Source organism: Dermochelys coriacea, chromosome 9 (assembly GCF_009764565.3).
Source record: "Dermochelys coriacea isolate rDerCor1 chromosome 9, rDerCor1.pri.v4, whole genome shotgun sequence".
In the NCBI taxonomy this organism is placed as follows: Eukaryota; Metazoa; Chordata; order Testudines; family Dermochelyidae; genus Dermochelys; species Dermochelys coriacea.
In genome coordinates this window covers 48,517,146-48,539,453 of record NC_050076.1, presented here as the reverse complement: position 1 = coordinate 48,539,453, position 22,308 = coordinate 48,517,146, and the positions used below count along the sequence as shown (strand labels likewise).

The 22,308-nt window shown below is 47.8% G+C and overlaps 1 protein-coding gene across 7 annotated transcripts in view; it reads left to right on the top strand.

Annotated features, from left to right (window-relative positions):
- Nucleotides 1-22,308, top strand: part of DGKD (diacylglycerol kinase delta) — an 86,291-nt gene that overhangs the window by 969 nt on the left and 63,014 nt on the right. For 2 of the 7 annotated variants that reach the window (XM_043492769.1, XM_038415885.2), the window contains exon 1: nucleotides 4,355-4,549. The exons of 2 other annotated variants lie outside the window; for them this stretch is intronic. In XM_043492769.1, coding sequence (XP_043348704.1) covers nucleotides 4,385-4,549 — 165 coding nt within the window. In that variant the 5' untranslated portion in view covers nucleotides 4,355-4,384. Of the gene's footprint in view, nucleotides 1-4,290; nucleotides 4,550-22,004; nucleotides 22,252-22,308 lie in introns of those variants that run through there. 3 more of the 7 variants (XM_038415884.2, XM_038415883.2, XM_043492770.1) reach the window with 3 other exon arrangements.

The window sequence follows — 22,308 nt, the reverse complement described above, 5'->3', positions numbered from 1 at the left end:
TTGGCCTACATGAGTAAACACTCTGGTTACTGCAGCTACCTGGAAACCAGGGGCAATTCTGGCATACCTTGGTGACAAATGTCAGGTGCATTCATTAACAGGCAAGAACTGATCTCTTCCTTGTCATATTCTCTAGAGATTGCTGCTCCCTCAACCCCAGCACTTCCTCACCCTTATCTGAAATTATCTCCAGTCAATTCACTTTCCTTTAGAAGAGGCGGGAATGAAGAGACCCAATTGCTATCTCTGGCTCTGTGACTCACCTGCTGTGTGACCTTCTTAGGCAAGTCACTTCACCTTTCTGTGCCTCTGTTTCCCCTCCGACCCTTTGCTTGTCTTGTCTGTTTAGACTGTAAGCCTTTCAGGGGAGGTACAATCTTTTACTCTGTGTCTGAACACAATGGAGCCCTGTTCTCAGTTGGGGCCTCTAGGCATTACTGTATGATAAATATTAATTTATGCCCCGTCTTAGTCACATGCTGTGTAAGCAAAAGTACCACTCCAGCTCAGTCTGATGAAGGAGCTGAGTGGTATCAATACACTACTTGTGTTGAAGACTACACAGTCTTGCAAGAGAGAGGCAAGCTCCTTGCAGAAACCTACACACAAGCTAGCATCTCATACATCAGTCAAGTAACTGTATTGCCCATTCCACCTGTGGAATTTCTCAACAGAAAGAACAAAGCCAGCATAACTGTTCTACCTACTTCTCTCTCTCCCACATTAAAAACCTGCAGATTATCAAAAATCCTGAATAATCTCATTTGATTGTTTAATTTTTCCCCAAAGTCATTCATGCAGCCAATTTACAAAGCCATTCTCTTTTAGGTGGGAGTAATTCTTTGCTCCGGTACACTATTACTAAGGCAGATTAAAAAATGTTGAAAGCCTGATGCCCCATTATTTTTGAGCAAAACCTTATTTTTTAATAATGTGTATTTAAATTTAATGTTTTAAAACCATTCAGAACCCAGCACAGGTTACTCTCCCACCTTTGACTATATGGGAAATATATATAGTCAAATTAGTGAAAAATCATGCAGGAGTCTTGTTCAATAGGCTATAAAGATTGTGACCTTGTTATGGGGTGAAAAAAACCCTAAAGATCAGCAGTTTTGTCTCAAGTTAGGGGTGAGACAAATGTATGCCCCTATTCATTAAGCATGCCCTGCCAATAGAGCATAACCTAATGAATGTCCCTTGATGTCTGTTCAAGCTTTATATAGATGAGCAAGGGGCTGAGATGGCAGGGCTGAGCATGTTCTCTCAATTTCTCTTTACAATTACTGACAACCCAGTGCTGTATTCCCAATCAGTGGTCATATACAGATGCTTGTAGGTCCTGCACTGGAATTGGAAAGAGTAAAGCCTCCCTGGTCACCAGTTGTGGGTGGAAGAAGTAGGGAGGGTGAGAAATGTAGAAGCAGAAATGTATGTCATAGTGGGAAAATATACTGTTTATTGGTTTAGTGAGTCAAACATTGTCAACCTGATCAGCTCTGGAAGCAACAGATCTCAAGGCAATTTTTCTTCTTCAATTCTCATCTGTCAGCACAATGGCAACAGTGGGGCCAAATGAAGGCTTTCCACCACTTTCTACCTTGTACCTGCTTCACAGCTTCATTCATCTTTCTGTTCTGTCATTCCAAACCACTGATGGGACTTTACTGGTTTTCGCCTTACATCTATCCTTTGTCTAAAAGGTACAGTTCTCTAAAAGGTGCCTAAACCTGGTTCCACTTTCTATTGTGTAGTGTTTCCAACTCGTGATTTTAATGCAAGTTGCACACAGTATTTGGTGATTTTCTTAGCACCTCAGTCCCTAGAATCTTCTGAGTAGGTAAAAATCTTTCATTTAAAAAAAATATTGTAGCCCCCATGCCTATGGAGAAAAGCTTGAAAACCAGAAAGCCAGTAAAATCCCCATATTATTTAAAAAAAAAAATCTCATGAGCTTTAAGTCAATCATCATATGTTAGGACCTGACTCATGATTTTTGATTACTTAAGGCTGGCAATAGATACCAGGTTGTGGACTCCAGAAGTTCAAAAACCATTAATTAGACCCCCGAACATGAGGGTTTTAAAAGATACTGTGGCTTTTGATCTGATTTGATTTTCTTATCTTCCCCTGCACACCCATGTGCGTGTGACTGTTAGTGTTGCCCACTTTCCAAAATGTAAAGAGTGTGGTCATTCTGGGCCTCGCAGAGTCTCCTATTCCCTTTGCAAGCTGGGGAAGGGGGTTGCAGCTCCAGGGCTCCTCATCCCCCTCTGCCCCTTCCCAGGCTTGATGTTGCAGGGACGGAGGAAGCAGATTGACCCTCTTACCAACTCTCCTGATATCTTCTTCCTGCATCAGGGGATTTCACCCAGCCCCTCCCACCTCCTGAGCAGCTTCAGCCCTCTCCTGTACTTCAGCCCTGCTGGGGGAGGGAACCCCCTGATTGGCTGTCTGCCCCCCTTCTCTGCCTCCTGGAGAGGAGCAGCCAATCAGAGCTGTAGCAGAGGACAGACTAAGCTCTACTCCATCCCCCCATGAGCTTGCACAGGAGTGCAGGGAGGAGGGAGAGAAAGAGTCCTGTAGCTTGGGGTGGTGCTGCCCCTTCTCCCGCCTCCCCTCCTGTGAGCCACTGGTCATCTCTGTTCCTCCCCTGCTGCAACATCTGGGCTGGGCAGGGGCCAAGGTGGGTGAGGCACCCTGCTGCAGCCCCCCAGGCCTGGGGAGGTGGGTGAAGAGCCCCAGGAAGAGCAGAGGGGAGGCTGGGGAGATGAATTGGGGAACAATGGGGGATGAACTGAGGGGGCCAGTTGGATGGGGATGGCCTCTCCCTTTTGCACGCATATGGCATCTGGAAAGCAACATTCTATAGCTGCAGTTGTAGGTCCATAAGCCATTTCAAGGTCTCGTATCTGACACTGTGGATATTGTCCAGTTCGCCTTTGAATCCATATTTGGGGCACTGTGTTATACTGTGTTTGATGGTTTGGATGTTCACACTACAGTCGCATGGAGGGGAGTCTTTGATGTTCCACTTGTGCATCAAGTAGCAGCATCTTCCATACTTTGTTGGATGTGCTTCAGTGTGGTCCAAAGTCAGCGTGGCAAGTCAAAACTGGACCAGCTCCTTGTTGGCTCAATAATAATGTGCTTATTTTGAATGGTAGGCGAGGTCCAGACGCTTTGCCATTCTCTGGTCAGATCTAGAGACATGAGGTGGTCACGTGTGGTCCATGATGGTTTTTGCAATTTCAGGTACTGTTGGGGTGTGTTAGCCATAGCCTGCCAGATGGGAAGTACTGGGTAGTCTTCAAACCATTTAAGATCTCATGCTGTGGCTACATCTTGATCGATAGCTTGAGGTCTGATGTTTGCTAATATAGAAAGCTATGGTAGACGTGTTGATTTTAAAGTTCCCATGATAATTTGCATGGTATAATTCAGCTGCCCATCCACAAGATGGGTCTGGCACCTTCTTGCCCATACCAGTGCAGTGATGTCAAGAGGGCTTTTCCAGTTCTGGGTCTCTACATTCATCGTTGTGGAGTAGCTCTCATCTCTCTACAGTCCATCAAGGAGGCCCTGCGGGACGGCCTTCTGTGTGATGGAGGTTGGGAATGCAGTGAAAGGGTCAAACGTCTTCGGTGCTGGGGGGGAATGTGGGAGATCGTATTGTCCACAGTCATGGTGCCAGGTTTCAGAGTAGCAGCCGTGTTAGTCTGTATCCGCAAAAAGAAAAGGAGGACGTGGGGCACCTTAGAGACCAACACATTTATTTGAGCAAATAAATAAATAAATAAAATAAATGTGTTTAGTCTCGAAGGTGCCCCACGTCCTCCTTTTTTTAGTCATAGGGAAAGTGGCTCCGGCCAGTACGGCGCCGGTTTTGACTAGAGAACTGGGATCTGAATGCCACTGTGGGTCAGCACTGTCTGTGCTGGTGCCGGGAAGTGGCTGAGGATGGTCCGCCAGGCGGGTACTGGTGTCCCTATCTCATCAGCAGAGATGAAGGTCAGAGCCGTGGGGCGGGGGGGAGGAGGCTGCTCAGAGGCAGCTGGGGGGCAAACGCGGGGGCTGAAGGTGACAGCTCCTGGGGGGGGCAGATTCCCCTCAGCCAATGTGGGGGGGAAGGGTCAGTGCTGATTGCCTCCCCCCCTCCCCCCCACGCGTTGAGCCCTCAGGAGACAGACCAGGGCACCACAGAACCTTACCCGACGTGAGCACACGCGCTGGGCCTGCGCCTGCGCCCTTCTCGCAGCCCGGGATGGGGGGGGGCCTCCGGCGGGACCTTGCGGCTCCGCCTCTGCCCGCCAGGGGGCGCGTCACAGAGACGTTCGCGCCGGCCGCTAGTGGGCGCGGGCGGCCCCGCGCCTCAGCCTGCAGCATGGCGGCGGCGGGCGCCTCGCGGCCCCAGGCCGGGGTCGCTGCTGCCGCTGCTGCTGCCGCCGCCGCGGCGGAGGAGTCGTCGGACAGCGAGCCGGAGCAGGAGCCGGGCTCGCCGCACAAGCTCATCCGCAAGGTCTCCACGTCCGGCCAGATCCGCCAGAAGGTGCGTGCGGCGCGGCTGGGGGGCGGGGGGCCCTCGGGCCGGGCCTCAGGCTGCCGCCGCGCTGGGCCGGCTCTGATCCGAGAGCCCAGCGCCCGGAGCCCGGCCTCGGCACTGCCCCGGCTTCGCAACCCAGGCTGTGCCCCAGCTCAGGCTGTGCCCCCCCCTCCCCTCCCCTCCCCTCGCCCCCGGTCAGACCGTGCCCCTCATCCCCCGGGTCAGACTGTGCCCCTCCCCTCCCCTCCCCTCCTCCCCCTGGGTCAGACTGTGCCCCTCCCCTCCCCTCCCATAGCCCCCAGTCAGACTGTGCCCCTCCCCTCCCCTCCCATAGCCCCCAGTCAGACTGTGCCCCTCATCCCCCGGGTCAGACTGTGCCCCTCCCCTCCCCTCCCCTCATCCCCCTGGGTCAGACTGTGCCCCTCCCCTCCCCTCCCATAGCCCCCAGTCAGACTGTGCCCCTCATCCCCCTGGGTCAGACTGTGCCCCTCCCCTCCCCTCCCATAGCCCCCAGTCAGACTGTACCCCTCATCCCCCTGGGTCAGACTGTGCCCCTCCCCTCCCATAGTCCCTGGTCAGGCTGTGCCCCTCCCATATCTACCAGTCAGACTGTGCCCCTCATCAGACTGTGTCTGTCGTCCCCAATCAGACTGTGCCCCAACTCCTACAACCCCATGTCAGATTTTGCCTCCCATCAGACTGTGCCCCTCCACTCTCATAGCCTCTGGGTCAGACTGGGTCCCTACACTCCCATAGCCCCCAGTCAGACTGTGCCCTGCCACTCCCATAGCCTCCCACAGCCTCTGTCCCCCCCATCTAACAGTCAGATTGTGTCCCTCATCCCCAATCAGGCTGTGCCCCAACTCCTACAACCCCATGTCAGACTGTGCCCCCCCACTCCCATGCCCCCAGTCAGACTGTGCCCCTCTGATTGTGCTCCTCACCCCCATATTTGCCAGTCAGACTGTGCCCCCATCAGATTGTGCATCTCATCCTGTCAGACTGTACCCAGACTCCCACAACCCCATGTCAGCCTGTGCCCCCCCATCAGATTGTTCCCCACCACCATTCCCAGGCCCCTTGTCAGACTGTGCCCTGCACTCCCCATACTCAATGGCCAGACAGACTCCGCCTCTTCCACATCCAGATTCCCTAGCCAGACTGTGCCCCTCACGTCTCATATGCCCCATCAGACTTTACCCCCCAACCCCCATCTGCTCCCGGTCAGACTGTGTCCCCCCCATTCCTCCACTCCAGGCCCCCCGACTGTGCTTCTCCTCCCTCCATTCCCCCTCCCATCCCCACCTTGTTATATTTCCTTGATCAGGCTGCATCCCCTCATCTCCTGGTGGTGGTTTTGAGGGTGCTAGGCTGTCATTAGGCTCAGTGGCAGCATTTTGCCCGCTTTAGAAGAACTCTCATTGCACCTCTGCTATGGCGCCACCCCAAGGTAGAAGACATGGAGGCCCCCTTAGGTCAGGGATAAGAACAGTCCTAGGGGAGTGCTAATACTTGTGTTGCAGCTCTTTGGCTTCTCCCTATAGCTTTGTGAAGTCCTCTATGTTCCTTGGGGTTTTACATATTGTGTTACTGCCTAGAAATAACAGGGCAAACATCCTTTCACCCCTGCTGTTCTCTCCAGAGGGTAAGCACAGTACTGACTGGGATGCTGGAGGCTTGTTTGTGGTGCAGGCTTTTTTTTTCCTGGGGCTGGAGAGCAGATGTATCTTGTCAGAGCCATCTCATAAATAGTCTTCATGTACACCCAGTTCTGGTGATGACTTTGCCCCTGACATTGTTGCTCTCTTCTCACATGTGGGCATTCTCATCATTCTGCTCAAGATCATTACACTGGTCCCCGTTCTGAGCTTCTCCTCTTCCAGTGAAGGATAGTCATTTGTGAGGGCTATTTAATCATAATTTCAGCACTTATGCTGGAGTCTGGTGCTGGAGACCCTGTGTCACTTCTTGATTTAAAACCATTGAGACCAATGGTGCTCTTCTCAGTGTGGGGAGATGGTTCTTTAGCTGTGACAATACAGGAGGAAGTCTACCAAACAGCAAAACCCTGAGCATTGTGAGCAGATCCCAGCCATGCTCTGCAAACAGGTGGTTAGATTTCAGCTGTCAGTCTGTTTTAAAGATCAATGACTTTCTAGATCCTCTACTACACCTGAAGGGTTGGATGTTAGAAATTCTTCCCACAGAAGGCCGGATGAGCCCTGCGTTCTCTTAATAGTGCCTGCAGCTGGAATCCCCTGTGGATAGGGAGGAAGGATGCAGAAGTCACATTACTGGATATGGCTTTAGTATCTGTGCATTGTGGCAAGTAATAAAAACAAGGACAAAGCCTTTTACAATACTGGAATGGGAACCTTCCCCTCCCTAACTGCAAGGCACTTGAGATACCAAGGTTATAGGTGCCTTTGCAGCAGTTCAAATAAAACTGAACTCTTCCCTACATCGCTACTTAGTCACTTGCCATGTTTTACATCATTTCCTACGTCAGTGTGGCTGGAAAAAGCCTAAACCAGCTACTTGTGCTATGTGAACATAAACAAGGATTATAAACAGAAATTGTCTATAGCCATTAAGCCTCTCTTATTTTAATCTGCAGAAGACCTTTAGCTGCTAAACAATGTTAAGTTCTCCAAGCAACCCTGAATATTACAGCATTAAGGATTGCTTCATTCTGCTGCTTTCCCTCATTTTATTTAATCATTTCTGCTTCATCCACTTCCCTTCTACATGCTGTTTCAGGATGTCCCAAGGAAGGGGAGAAGAGCCAGACAAGACTGGTGTGTGGGGAGCCACAGTTGTGGCTAGTTTTATGAAAAAGTCAGGCAGCCTGGAGATAAGGAGCTATTTCTTTTTACAAAGATAGACTTAAATTTTCCACTGGGCATTTTTAGTTATTGAATAACATAGGGCAGGCTACCAAAGGGTTCAGGAGCTCAACACAACTCACAAAATGACAGATGAATGCTTCCAATGCACCCTGAGGATGTATATCTCTGCTAACCACACCTTTAGCTGCAGTTGCCTCAAGGCTGTTCTTACAATTGATTGTACAGCTAAATCATCTGAGGAGTTGATGGGGTTGTGGCCGGTAGGGGGCCTCCTCACCATAACACTGCAATTGTGAGGCATTTACAACTAAGCCTGCCAGTCAGTTCCACTGCATTTACTTGTTCATTACAGGTTTGAGTAGCAGCCGTGTTAGTCTGTATTCGCAAAAAGAAAAGGAGTACTTGTGGCACCTTAGAGACTAACAAATTTATTTGAGCATAAGCTTTTGTGAGCTACAGCTCACTTCATCATCCGATGATGCATCCGATAAAGTGAGCTGTAGCTCACGAAAGCTTACGCTCAAATAAATTTGTTAGTCTCTAAGGGGCCACAAGTACTCCTTTTCTTTTTTTTTTTTTTTTAGAGCGCATTAAAGCAGCCCCGGGCGCCCTAACTCATGACGCGTCCACATTGGCAAGGCATGTAGAGCGCCCGGAGCGCTTGATGCATCCTGGCTGGAGTGTTGCGGCGCCAGTGTGTCTATTAATGCGCTCTGATCGGCCTTCAGAAGTGTCCCACAATACCTGTTCTAGCCACTCTGATCATCACTTTGAACTCTACTGCCCTGCCCTCAGGTGACCAACCACCAGACCTGCCCTTAAATTCTCTGGGAATTTTTAAAATCCCCTTCCTGTTTGGTCAGCAAGGCGTGGCGTGCTCTCAGTGAATCTTTCCAGGTGACCATGCCTCCTTGCGCAGGCGATCCCCAGTATGGAGCAATGGCGAGGTGCTGGACCTCATCAGTGTTTAGGGGGAGGAAGCTGTCCAGTCCCAGCTGCGCTTCAGCTGTAAGAATTACGATACCTTTGGGCAGATATCAAGGGCCATGACTGGGACACACTGCAGTGTGGGTTAAAGTGAAGGAGATGCAGAATGCCTACCACAAAGCCTGTGAGGCAAACCGCCAGTCCAGTGCCGCCCCCGTGACCCGCCGTTTCTACAAAGAGCTGGACGCAATACTTGGGGGTGACCCCACCTCCACTCCGAAGATCACCATGGACACTTCAGAGCCCAGTTCAACAAGGCAGGAGAAGGAGGAAAGCGGGAGCGAGGGTGCTGAGGAGGAGGGGGACAGCCTGGCATTCCTAGATGTGTGAAGCCAGGAGATGTTCTCAAGCCAGGAGGAAGGTAGCCAGTCACAGCGGCCAGTGCTTGGGGAAGAACAAACACCAGAGGAGGTGCCCGGTAAGTGGCTTTTATTTTGGGAAGGAAGTTTTCGGTACGGGCTCTTGGAGCGAGGAGGGTTAGGGCTGCATACATGCATAGATTCAGACTAGGGCATTGATGTGCTCTCACATCGTGGTAATTGGCCTCAGTGATCTCTTCAAAGCTCTCATGCAGAAGCTGGGCAATCTGCTTGTGCAGGTTCCTTGGCAGAGCCACTGTGCTCCTTGTCCCAGTAAGGCTAACATGTCCGCTCCACTGTGCCGTGAGGGGTGGGAGGACCATTGCTGCACACAGGCAAGCTGCATATGGGCCAGGGCGGAAGCAGCATTGTAGTAGAAGATCCTCCCTTGCTTCCCATGTCACTCTCAGTAGCAAGATATCTTCCAGGATGAACTCCTGTGAAAAATGTGGGGACAATGTTCAGTATGGGGCTCCCTGCAGCTGTTGGCTCTCCCCAAGGCACAGAACCCCAGAGAATAGTATGGCCATGAAACAATCAGTTGCCCTTCTCCCTGTGCTTACTCACCATTTTGGGGCTCCTGTGGGGTTATGTGCGCTTGCTTTGGGATGGGCAGTTTCTGCTATTGTGTAGACTGTGCTTGTCTATTTTAACTATGGCCGAATTGTTGCTCTGTCTGGTGTGAACAATGCTGCCTCTGTTAAGTGTTGCATTTTGGCTTTACAGATGCAACCCCGAGATCTCAGCTGTCCTTGTTATCAATGGCTAAAAGACTCCAAAGAATTAGGAAGCGGCCACGTAGAAGCAAAGAGGACATGCTGCATGAAGTAATGCAACAGTCCCTTAATGAAAATTAAAAAGCACAGGAGTGGTGGGAGAGCGAAAGGAGGGTCCGTCAGCAGAATGCAGATCGCCGGCACCAAAGCATGGAGCGCCTGCTAAGCATTATGGCACGCCAAGCAGACTCAATACAGGCGCTCGTAGCAATGCAGGCGGAGCACTTCCGTGCCTGCCCCTGCCCCCCCCCCCCCCCGCAGCCCTTGTCCCAAAACTCTTCCCTTGTGCCCCCATGTCACCTCCAACCCACTTTCCCCACCATCTGGGTTCTTATCGCCACCAGCTGCCTCCAACACCTGTAGCTTCACCACCCAGCCCTGCAAACTACGACCCTTACCCACTGCACTCAACCCCCATCACCATGCAGTATAGCCATCCTGAAGTGCAGCACTCATTGCACAGCACTCCAGACAGGAAGGCTGAATGATAACAGGACATAGGCAAATCGGTGACTGTATCGTTCCCCACCCCACCCCACCCTCTTGCCCTTTCTGTTTCCCCCAGTTCTGTTTCTTTTCAATAAATGGATTTTTTGGCTTTGAAAATATTCTTTATTATTGTATTAAGTAAAAGATACCGTAGCCCAGGAAAGTAACAGGCACTGCAAGTCAGTTTAGCAAATACAGATTCCTACTAACATTGGAACCACTGCACTTCACTCCTGTGCAGGGCACCAAACATTACTGGTGGCTTTCAGTCTCAAATTGCTCCCTCAAGGCATCCCTATTCCTTGCAACCCCGTACTGGGCCCCTCTAATAGCCCTGCTCTCTGGCTGTTCAGATTCAGCCTCCAGGTGTTGAACCTCCAAGGTCCATGCCTTAGTGAATCTTTCACCCTTCCCTTCACAAATATTATGGAGGTACATCTTCCCATACAGAGAGTGCCAGCGGCCCTTTAAACCACCAAAAGTACACTTCACAGTCATTCTGCACCGACTGAGCCTGTTCTTGAACCGCTCCTTGTTGCTGTCAAGGCTCTCTGTGTAGGGTTTCATGAGCCACAGCATTAAAGGGTAAGCCGTGGATCACAATGGGCATTTCTACTTCCCCTACAGTGATCTTTTGATCTGGGAAGAAAGTCCCGGCTTGCAGCTTCCTAAGCAGGTCTGTGCACCTTTCCGGACCAGCCTGTGTTAATGTCACTGAAACACGCATGATAATCCACAAGCGCCTGGAGAACCATAGAGAAATACTCCTTCCAATTTATGTACTTGGAGGCTAGGTGGGCTGGTGCCAGAATTGGAATTTGTGCCATCTATCGCCCCTCCGCAGTTAGGGAAACCCGTTTGTGCAAAGCCAGCCACAATGTCATGCACGTTACCCAGAGTCACGGGTTCTTCTGAGCAGGATGCGATTAATGGCCCTGCAAACTTGCATCAACACTATTCCAGGGGTCGACTTTCCCACTCCAAACTGGTTAGCGACCGATTGGTAGCTGTCTGGAGTTGCCAGCTTCCAGATTGCAATAGCTACCCGCTTCTCCACCATCAGGGCAGCTCTCAATCTCGTGACCTTGCACTGCAGGGTGAGGGCGAGCTCATCACACAGTCCCATGAAAGTGTCTTTTCTCATCCGAAAGTCCTGCAGCCACTGCTCGTCATCCCAGACTTGCATGGCGATGTGATCCCACCACTCAGTGCTTGTTTCCCGAAACCAAAAGTGGCATTCCACTGCGGTGAACATGTCCATGAATGCCACAAGCAATCTTGTGTCATATGCGTTATGCAAGTCGACATCATCGTTAGACTCCTCACTGCCAGTTTGTAGCTTAAGGAGTAACTCAACTGCTGTTTGTGACGTGCTGGTGAGACCCATCAGCATATTCCTCAGCCCTTCAGGATCCATTCCTGCAGACGAAAGGGAAGACAGAGCACGTGGTACAAAAAACGTTGAAAGATGGTGCCAAATGTGGATGGAAGCACAGAGATTGCTGGGATGAGAAGCGATGCATCATGGGGCATTGGGACAGGACCCAGACTGTCCCGCCCCCCCTTCCCACAAGCCACAGCGCCAGAATGGGAAGAGGTGCTCTGTGGAATAGCCGCCCATAATACACCGCTCCCAATGCTGCTGCAAGTGCCACAAATGTGGCCACGCCAGTGTGCTAGCAGCTGACAGTGTGAACACACTGCAGCGCTCTCCTAGAGCTGATTTAACTCACAGCGCTCTACATCTGCAAGTGTATTAATGCCCTAAGGCACTCTCCAAAGAAGGGGGGTTGGAGAGAGACTTGTCTTCACCTTTGTATGAGTTTTCAGAGCAGCTGGAGGAAACTGACAAGACATTGATAAGTTTCTCTGTTTCAGTGCATGATGGACAGCAGTGAAAGTGACCAAAAGAAGGCCCCCGCTGCTGGTGATGGCTCATCTTAAGTGATCACTCTCCTTACAGTGTATATGATAAAACCCATTGTTTCATGTTCTCTGTGTGCGTATATAAATCTCCCCACTGTATTTTCCACCAAATGCATCCGATGAAGTGAGCTGTAGCTCACGAAAGCTTATGCTCAAATAAATTTGTTAGTTTCTAAGGTGCCACAAGTACTCCTTTTCTTTTTGCAAAAGGTTTGTTACTGTTAAGCCCTGTGCACTAGGGGTAAGTCTACACTGCCCATGTTACCGCACAGCCGCGGCAGCACTGTGACGTGGACAGTGTAGACACACTTTATAGCCAGGGGGTAGGAACTAGGAACCATATATCTAAAACAGCACATGCTTGTTATGAAGGATTTAGAGTGGGATTAGTACGACAGTAAAACTAGTTTCAGAGTAGCACCGTGTTAGTCTGTATCCGTAAAAAGAAAAGGAGGACTTGTGGCACCTTAGAGACTAACAAAATTTATTTGAGCATAAGCTTTTGTGAGCTACATCGTTGCATCCGATGAAGTGAGCTGTAGTAAAACTAGTTCACCAGCTTTTCTCAGGCCTTGCAACGTAAACCAGACAGCCTGAGCACAAATGTCTAAGAATGTGGAGCCAGTAACCTACATGGATAACAGCACAGGTCAGGTCAATGCGTCACTCAGCACTGATCAAGGAGAATAGAGCTCTTAGTACCTGTTTAATTGGTGTGACTATATCTGTGCCCTTTAAATCAAGCATGCGTAGGTACATTAGCTATTACCCAGGCCCTCCACTTGTTAGTTTGTTCATGTCCTTTAAGCTTCATCTGTAGTGAAGACTTTGGGGAAACTTATCACTAATGCATTGCCCTTGGCACAAGCAATAAGAACTTGTCTTACTCCTGGAGATCTTTGAATGCTGTGTGAGAGCAACAGCTGTTACTTCCTTTAAAACAAAAAAAACAGAAACCCACACACACACTTGCAGCTTTTCTCATTCTTTCTAACTATATTTCATGTTCCAGGAACTAGAGAGCCAACATTAAACTTTTGTATAATTTGAGGACAAAGATTTACTTAAGACTACATTGCCGAAAATTACATTTTGGAATAAGTATTCCCTCAAATAAAAGTAGGAACAGTGTACTAAACATTACTTACATCTGCCTGTAGCTAATAATAAAAATCTAGTTTTTAAAAAAAACTACCTCAGCCAGTTGCATAGTTTCCTTTTTACCAAAGCCTACAATTAACACCAGATTATAAATCAAAATCTTAAAAGCTTAACCCTACATCATCAGTTTAGAAAAGTTAGTAGCAAGTCATTTCATAGAGCAGGGTTAATTTTCTTTCTCTAATTACAAATCTAACTTATTTCTAAAACAGAAGGTTCTACACCAGGTATCTAAAAGAAAACAGAAGTGAGATAATGGATTTTTGTAGTCCCTGTTTCTCTGAAAGTTTAGGCTCTATATACATTACATAGTATAATAGCAGCCACAGAAGTTTCAGAATGAAATGAAATTCAAGCAAAACATACTCCTCTTGATCCTTGCTTTATAAAGATCTTTTTAGTTTCAACTTTATTTACTTTAAATATTTAAACTTTTTATATTAAATTATTAGTTACCCTTTTTCTCCCTGAGAGGTTGCTGGTTCTTGTTTCACTGTAAGAGTTTACTTAGAAGCTTTTGCAGAAGAATCCTCTGAGGACTTCAGCTTGTTTGTATGCCTTAATGGCTAATTATAATAATTGATTAACCCATTGCTTTCAGATGACAGGTTTCAGAGTAGCAGCAGTGTTAGTGTAGTTTAGTCTCTCTGCAGTTTCAGTGGTGAAACTTAATGAACTGGGGTCTCTCAAGTCCAAATGTAGTACCCTGATCACAGGCCACCTTCCTCTCATATTGTTTACTCACTATTTCTTAGAAAGACTGTGCAGGAATGAGGTTTGGGTGGCTGGGAAGAGTCCATTGCTTTTAAAATTGCTATATCATGAGGAAGGTCTGTCTGCATTCTGCTTTTTTGATATCTACAGGTTTTATTTTAAAAACTGTCTCAATGATCAATATTTTGGGGTCCCTGGCTAAACCAATGTTCCGTTATTCTGCTGGTACTGTGGATGCAAGTTAACAAATCAGAGCTGTATTGATTTCCCTTGAAGTTGCTGTTGCAGAGATCAAGGTATTTTAAGATGATCAGAGGTATTTTGAGCATTCTGAAAGGGCATTACAAACAGTGAAAAATTAAAAAAAAAATTTTTAAAGGCAACTAGTAAGTAAATGAGAAAAAATGGACTTAAAAGCACAAGTTGATACATAAATACTGAACAGTTTTTGATAAAATCAGTTGTTACAAAGTAACAGATCAAAAATTTACAAGATCCTTTCAGTACTAAGTACATGTCTGAATTACACCTTACTTATGGGTGTAGTCCCATTGCAGTCAATAGGACAACTATGTGGAGTAAAATGAGCAGGAGTTGGCCCTAAATCTATCAGCTATTGAAGAAGGCTGCAGCAACATTGAAGAAACCCTGGTGTGCAGTGAGGATGTTACACTAGTCTTCTTGCCCCTCCAGATACTTATTGAGGGGAATCAGAACTCCCGTCTCCCTCCCTCCTTGGGCAATGACTCTTTTGTCTTTCCTCTATTCTAGTAGTTCTCAACTTTTTCACGTCACCATACCAGGACTTGCCCACTGTCCACTTGCCCTTCCTTCCCACTTGGCCAAGACAGCCCCGCCCGCTCCTCTCTTATTTAGCAGAAGGGGAAGGGCTGGATGGTTGTGACTTTGAGGTTAAGAACCCTTGCTCTGTTCCTGGATGTGCTTTGTCCTCTTGTGTGTTCATTATTCCTGTATCAAAGGGAGCATGGAATTTTCCTGGTTTCAGAGTAGCTGCTCATTCTAAAAGCAGGCAGAATGAGAGGAGTGACAGGCAGGCCTGGTGGAAAAAAGCATTCTTGGGCAATAATTTGACTTGCCTCTGATAAGTGCATTTTTTTGAGCCCTAGTAAAGCAATCATGTTTTAGTGCTGGAGCTTTCCAGATTTGGTGCTGTAGGAGAACTAAGGTAATGTTGCCAGGTTGCAGTATAATAGAGGCAATGCAGTTGTGTGTTTAGTACTGGAGGTTCTTAGATGCTTTGATAGTCATGTTCCAGAGCTGAAGTTTTCATGAGAGAGAATACATTTTGTTGCTGTGCTGCAGTGTTGTAGAGGTAATGGAGTTCTTGCAGCCTAATAACACAAGGAATGTATTAGCATGTTATATGTATAGTGTAAGATGGTCGGAGATACAATATATCTCATGTTTGATCTAAGTCTACATAGCTCACATTAAAGGATTAGGACTGTTTTAAATCTCTCTTCTATACATTAGTGTTCGGATAACATTTAAGCCACTTTTTTTGGCTTTAGACATGTCTCTACATGGATTTGAGCTCTTACCTTTCAGCTTTGGTGTAGCTGCTGGGTTGACCTGAACTTTATGTACATCTATCCTCTGATAAATGTGTTTTGGAAAGATGCTTGGAGCTTGTGGAAGGTATAAAAGGGTTTAAGCAGTAGCGCTACCAGGAGTTGTTCAACTACTAACTCATCCTGTGTCAGGCTGTGGTGATGTGCTTTTTATTCTCTTTGTTGTAAAGGCTGATTTGAGTATTCATCTATTTTAATGGCTTTGCTGGAAGCTCTCTTACTGGACTTGTCTTATGAGGGAGCTGAGTGACTGATGTGTTGGCATGTAAGTTTTCCTTTCCCATACAGATGCAACGTTTCCCATATTTCCTGACTGTTAATCTATTCCAATCTGATTTAAGAGCACTTTCTCTCTGTGTCGGCGGGAGAGTGTCTTCTGCCAACATAGTGCTGTCCACACCAGCACTTTTGTCGATGAAACTTTTGTAAGTCGGGGGTGTGTTGTTTTTTTCACACCTCTGACCAACAAAAGTTTTACCCACAAAAGTGTTAGTGTAGACAAAGCCTAAGTGACTTGTTCAAGAGGTACAAGATGGGTGAGATAATAGCTCTTATTGGAACAACTTTGTGTTTGTGAGAGAGACCAGCTTTCAAGCTGCACAGAGCTCTTTTCAGGTCTGGGAATGGCATTCTGAGTGTCAAAGCTAAATGCAAGGTGGAACAGATTGTTTAGCATAAATAGTTAGCACATATTGTAAGTGACCATTCAAGGTAGAGTGACCTGTTAACACCTGTGCATTCATAGGACAAAACAAAACAAAAAGATTATTGTAATAAGCATGGGCAGCAGGTGGACACCCCCTTCAGGGAGGCATGCCCCTGAGCCCTCTTCCCCCCCCCCCCCCGCGCTCTCCATGGCTGGAGAAGCCCTGGATCCACCGGAAACTCAAGTCTCCCCTCCCCCGCTGCTGGAGGAACCCCATGCTGGCCCCAGCCGTGCCAGCTTGAGCAGCCCCAGAGTGACCCAAGCCGCCCCGACCGGCCCCAACGTCCCGAGCTGGTCTGGGGCCAGCCCAAACAGCCCTGGGCCGGTCCAAGACGTGCTGACCGGAGAATGGGAAAGGTGGCACGCCTCTGATGAAGTGAGCTGTAGCTCACGAAAGTTTATGCTCAAATAAATTTGTTAGTCTCTAAGGTGCCACAAGTCCTCCTTTTCTTTTTACGCCTCTCCCAGCCACCCAACAGAAGAATACTGAGCTTTTTATACGCGCCACACAGGTTCTGGGGGGACTGAGGAGGCGGTATCTGCTACTCAGTTTCCTGGGTTTATCAGTAATCTATCTGGAGTCCAGGGAGATTACCGATGAACACAGGAAGCTGAATAGCAGATACTGCCTCCTTAGCTGCCCTGGAACCTGCATAGGTCATAATAATAAGTAAAAACCTGCAACCTGGCATCCGGCAGAAGCGGATGAGACAGGGAAAGCTTAGCCTTCCCTGCCCATTATACTCGCCTCCTCTGGTAATAAGCCATATCTCAGTATAAGAACTGGGAACAGAGCTGAGGCTTCCTAACTGAGGGCATGTCTACAGTACAAAATTAAGTTGACCTAAATCACATCGACTTACAGCCACCACAGAAATTAAACTGTGCATGTCCTCACTACGCTCCTGGTGTGGCAGTGTGCATGCTCACCAGCAGTGCTTGCACCAATATAACTATCAGTGTGGGGCATTGTGGGACGGCATATGAAAGGCAGCAACAGTCAATGTAAGCAACATAATGTCTACACTGAGACTGAGTTGATCTAACTACATCCACTGAAGCACTATGCTCGCGGAGATGGCGTTATTAATTCAATATAGTGGGCGAGCTACATTGGTGGGAGCTGCATTTTAGTGTAGACAGTTAGGTCGATGTAAGCTGCCTTTTGTCAACCTAACTCTGTAATCGCAAAAAGAAAAGGAGTACTTGTGGCACCTTAGAGACTAACAAATTTATTAGAGCATAAGCTTTCGTGAGCTACAGCTCACTTCATCGGATGCAGCTCACGAAAGCTTATGCTCTAATAAATTTGTTAGTCTCTAAGGTGCCACAAGTACTCCTTTTCTTTTTGCGAATACAGACTAACACGGCTGCTACTCTGAAACCTAACTCTGTAATGTAGATCAGTGTTCCCTTTAATTTTTTACGTCCATGCGTGGAATGAATTTTATTATGTGCACCAATATGGAGATGATGTGTGGTGGGGGTAGGGCCGAGGGGTTTGGAATGTGGGAGAGGCCTGAGGGCTGGGGCAGAGGGTTGGTGTGCGGGGGGAGAGGGGTGAAGGCTCGGGGGGGGCCAGGGATGAGGGGATCAGGGAGCAGGAGAGGGCTTGGGGGGGTGAGGGCTCCGACTGGGGTGCAGGCTCTGGGGTGGGGCCAGGGATGAGGGGATTGGGGTATGGCGGGGGAGCTTAGGGCTGGGGCAGAGAGTTGGGGTGAGCAGGGGTGTCATGTTATTGACTTGAACTGGGACCATATAGAACATGGTTGCAACCAAGGTCCCGTAGTGGCACCAAATCTTGTATAAAGGGGGTCAAATAAGGTGTTTAAGACAGGGTTATCGTTTGATGGTTATGATTATGCAATCTGTATGCATGTATCATTTTTGTATTTAAAGTTATAAGTAATGGCTCTATACTGTCTGTATTTCAAACTTGTGCTATGCTTCTGGGTGACACCCCAGACAAGTTGGTGTCAGCTCTGCCTAGCCTGCTTGATGGCCCATTAAGGACCATCAGATATACAGTTGACCCATTGAGAGAAGGCAGACACTCCTTGTGACTCAGCAAGGTATGCAGAGACATGCCTAAGGACAGAACTCCTCGGTTTTTCCATGCCATGCCTTGTCTTTGGAACAAAGAAAGAAACACCACATGGCATGAGAATATAAAAAGCTGCTGCAGCTCCTCCATGTTGTCTTCATACCTCTGGAGGAACTTTGCTACACTGAAGCTTTGAACCAAGGACTGAAAGCCATCCCAGCTGCGGATGTACTCCAGAGACTTGATTTGAACCTGCAGTTTATTCTATCACTGCTGCAAGCCTGAACCAAGAACTTTGCCATTACTGTATGTAATTTATTCCATTTAACCAATTCTAGCTCTGATCTATATCTTTTTCCTTTTATGAATAAACCTTTAGGTTTTAGGTTCTAAAGGATTGGCAACAGCATGATTTGTGGGTAAGATCTGATTTGTATATTGACCTGGATCTAGGGCTTGGTCCTTTGGGATTGAGAGAACCTTTTTTCTTTCACTGGGGTATTGGTTTTCATAACCATTCATCCCAATAACGAGTGGCACTGGTGGAGATACTGGGAAACTGGAGTGTCTAAGGGAATTGCTTGTGTGACTTGTGGTTAGCCAGTGGGATGAGACCAAAGTCTGCTGTGTTTGGCTGGTTTGGTTTGCCTTAGAGGTGGGAAAACCCCAGCCTTGGGCTGTAACTGCCCTGCTTGAAGCAGTTTGTCCTGAATTGGCACTCAGTTGGATCCTGCCAGGACCAGCATTGTTACAAGGTGGGTGGGCTCTGGGGTGGGGCCAGGGATGAGGGGTTTGGGATGCAGGCTGCCCCGGGGCTGCAGCGGGGAGAGAGGACTCACCCAGCTTTCTCTAGCCACAGCAGCTCAGGGTCGGGTGAGAGGTGCCTCTTCCTGGCTGTGGCAGCTCTGGCTGGGCTGGGCTGGGCTGGGAAAGCAGCGTCTCTCCCTGGTTGCTGCAGCTCCAGCGGGGCGGGGATGGGCAGGGCCGGGGGAGGGGCACCTCTTCCCCCCCTGCGCGGCCCTTGATAGCCTGCCATGTGGCCATGCAGCTCGGAAGGAACTTAGGTGTAGACCAGGGCTCAGTATCCCTGCTTTAACCATTAGATCACATTTCTTTACTAATTTTCAGTATGTATGTTTAAGTGCCCAAAGCACAGGTTTCAGAGTAGCAGCCGTGTTAGTCTGTATTCGCAAAAAGAAAAGGAGTACTTGTGGCACCTTAGAGACTAACAAATTTATTAGAGCATAAGCTTAAATTTGTTAGTCTCTAAGGTGCCACAAGTACTCCTTTTCTTTTTGCCCAAAGCAGTATCTTTGATCATTTCTTTCATTTACCAGGTAAGTAAGGCTCACTTGTCTGAGGTACAACAAAGGCTGGCCTCTAGTTCTGCGGTATGATATCTGATTTTAATAATAGATTACATATTTTGGTTAGCAGCTCAGCCATCTCATGTTAGTTTCTTGAAAACTCTTGGCTGGATACAATCCAGTCCTAGTGGCAACAGCAATGAGACCATTGGAGAGGGAAGCTGGCAGAGGTAGTCAGATTGCTAGTAATCTGACAGCATTTTTCTTGACAAAATACTTGACTCATGCAGTGCATATTCATTATCTTAATGATTGGCTGAACTATGACTGTTGTTTTCAGCTGTAAAGGTGTCAAGCTTCCTAAAAACTCAGTTAAAGCAAGTAAAGTTGCACCTTTATAGACCATGTCTACACTAGGAATTTTATGAAAAAATACTATCCCTATTGGTACAGCTAAACTGGTGGGAACTTTTTAGTGAAATTCCCTAGTGTTGCCAAAGCTGACGAGATCAGAGAACCCTTGCTTAAGGGATTTCAGTTCTTACTCATCTTTTAATTATTATTCTTTTTATTTATTTACTTGTTTAGGACCAGCACCATGGTTAAAGTTGCACAGTACATAAAAAATAACGGCAGTCCATGCCCTGAAGCTCTTACATTCTAAAGACAGACACGTGGAGTATGCAGAAAAGTCCAGGTGTTGGGAGTACTTATTTGGGTTGTGGGGTCTTTTAGCTGTCTCATCACATCCTTCAACATTGTATGTCATTTGTATGACATTGTATGTCATCTGCTTTGTATGTCATTATTTTAAACTGTCAGTCTGTTGCAGGAACATTCTTACATTGTCCCTAACTAAATCACCAGGGCTTACTTGATAAAACTAACAACAAATCAGGGTAAATTAAATATGAGGGAATACTTTGCCCTTCACACTTTATAGGCAGCCTGTGGAATCCTGCCACAAGATGTCAGAGAGCCAGATATTGTAGCTGGATGGAAAATAGAACCCAAATAATCTTATGACCAATGTAGTTATTCCTCAGAGGATACAAGTAATGAAATTACATTTTGCTTCAGAGCATCAGCTGATCACCACAGTGACTTAGAAGGATTCCCCACAATGTACAGCACTGAACAATAGGCTACATTCTTTTTTTCCCCCCTACCTTACTCAGAAACAGTTTGTTACTAATTACAGTTGCCTGGTCAGTGTAGATCAGTAGTTCTCAATCAGGGATATGTGTACCCTGGGGGTAAGCAGAGTTCTTCCAGGGGGTACATGAACTCATCTAGATACTTACCTAATTCAGTGGTTCTCCACCTCTTTACTATTGTGGGCTGCATATGTGGCCCACAATGTCAAATCCAATACTACCTCTATGGCCCTGAGGAGGTCACAAAGGCCGCAGCTCTGCTGACTGGGCTGCAAGTGGCTCACAGGCTGCATGTTGAGAACCACGGCTGTAGATCCTTAGTTAACAAGCTTTTTAAAAAGTTCTGGTGTGTTTGTGATGGGGGAAAGAAATAATTGCCTCAGCTTCTTAGGGCATGTCTACACTACAAATTTAAGTCAATCTATATTAGGTCAGCTTACAGCCACTGCAGTAATTACTGCGGTTTTTCATGCTACCTTCCTTCTGTCGGTGATGCGTGTCCTCACCAGGAGTGCTTCCATCGACTTAAGAGGAGCAGTGTGAGGAGCTGAGATCCTGGATCCTCATTGGGAGCCCAGCCCAGGCTCTCAGCTCCACTCCTGCTGGGAGCCTGGGTCCTGCTGCCAGGGCTCTCAGCTCCACATGGAGCTCCATACCAGGCGCACAGCTGCATCCCCACTCCCCACGGAGATCCTGGCAACCATCCAGGCTCCAGGAGTGGGGAGCCTGGGTGACAGCCAGGCTCAGAGCCAGGAGCCTGGGGGGAGGGGAGGAGCCAGGCTCTAGCTGGAGCTCCCCACCCTCTCTTGGGTAACAGCCCAAGCTGAGATGAGGATGTGGGGTTCACACCAGAGAGCCTACCAGCCTTTCTGGTCAGTTTCACAGCTCCAGCACTTAGTTGTTAAATTGACAAGAATGATGGTAAACAGCCAACGTAAGTAACGCAGCATCTGCATGGATTGTTGCATTGCCCTAACTACACCGACGTAAACCCTATGCCTCTCGTGGAGGTGGAGTTATTATGTCGGTGTAGCAGGGCACTTAGGTCAGCGGGAGCAAGACTGTAGTGTGGACACTGTGACAATTAGGTCAACGTAAGCTGCCTTACATCGACCTAACTCTGTAGCATAGACCAGGTGTTAGTTTATCTTCATTAAATGTCATCTTGCTGACAGGGCATGGCCCTCTCTCTAGCAAACTTTACTCGCTGGCATTCCACTGTCAGTGGAGAGGGACTGTAAAATGAAAACAGTACAAAAAAAGCAGCAGTCTGAAAAGTTTTATAAAGTCATCTTGATCTTATCGCCAGTCCTTTCCGCCCAAACCCACCAAACTTTTTACTGAGCTGTCTGTTTGCCTATAAATAGAACAGCTCTCATGCAGAGATGGGCAGCGCTAAACCAGAGGCTCATTCTCTCCCGAGCTGTGTGTGTGAGAGAGAGCAAGAACCGTGTGGGGTTCTCACTGGCCTTTCATGTCTGAGTTATGTAGCGCTGAGGTTTTCTGTAGTTATACACTAGAGTGACATAAACTGCTTCTTAAGGGAGGGGTGAGGTGACCACTCTGTAGGGTATTTTTTCTTTTTTTAAAAAAGAGCTTGATTTAAAGGAGGAGATGGAGGAGTGCACGTCTCTTGCAGAGGTGAGTGATGCCTGTGGAGGTGAGGGAGCATCCTGATCAGATTGGGGGCGGAATGTG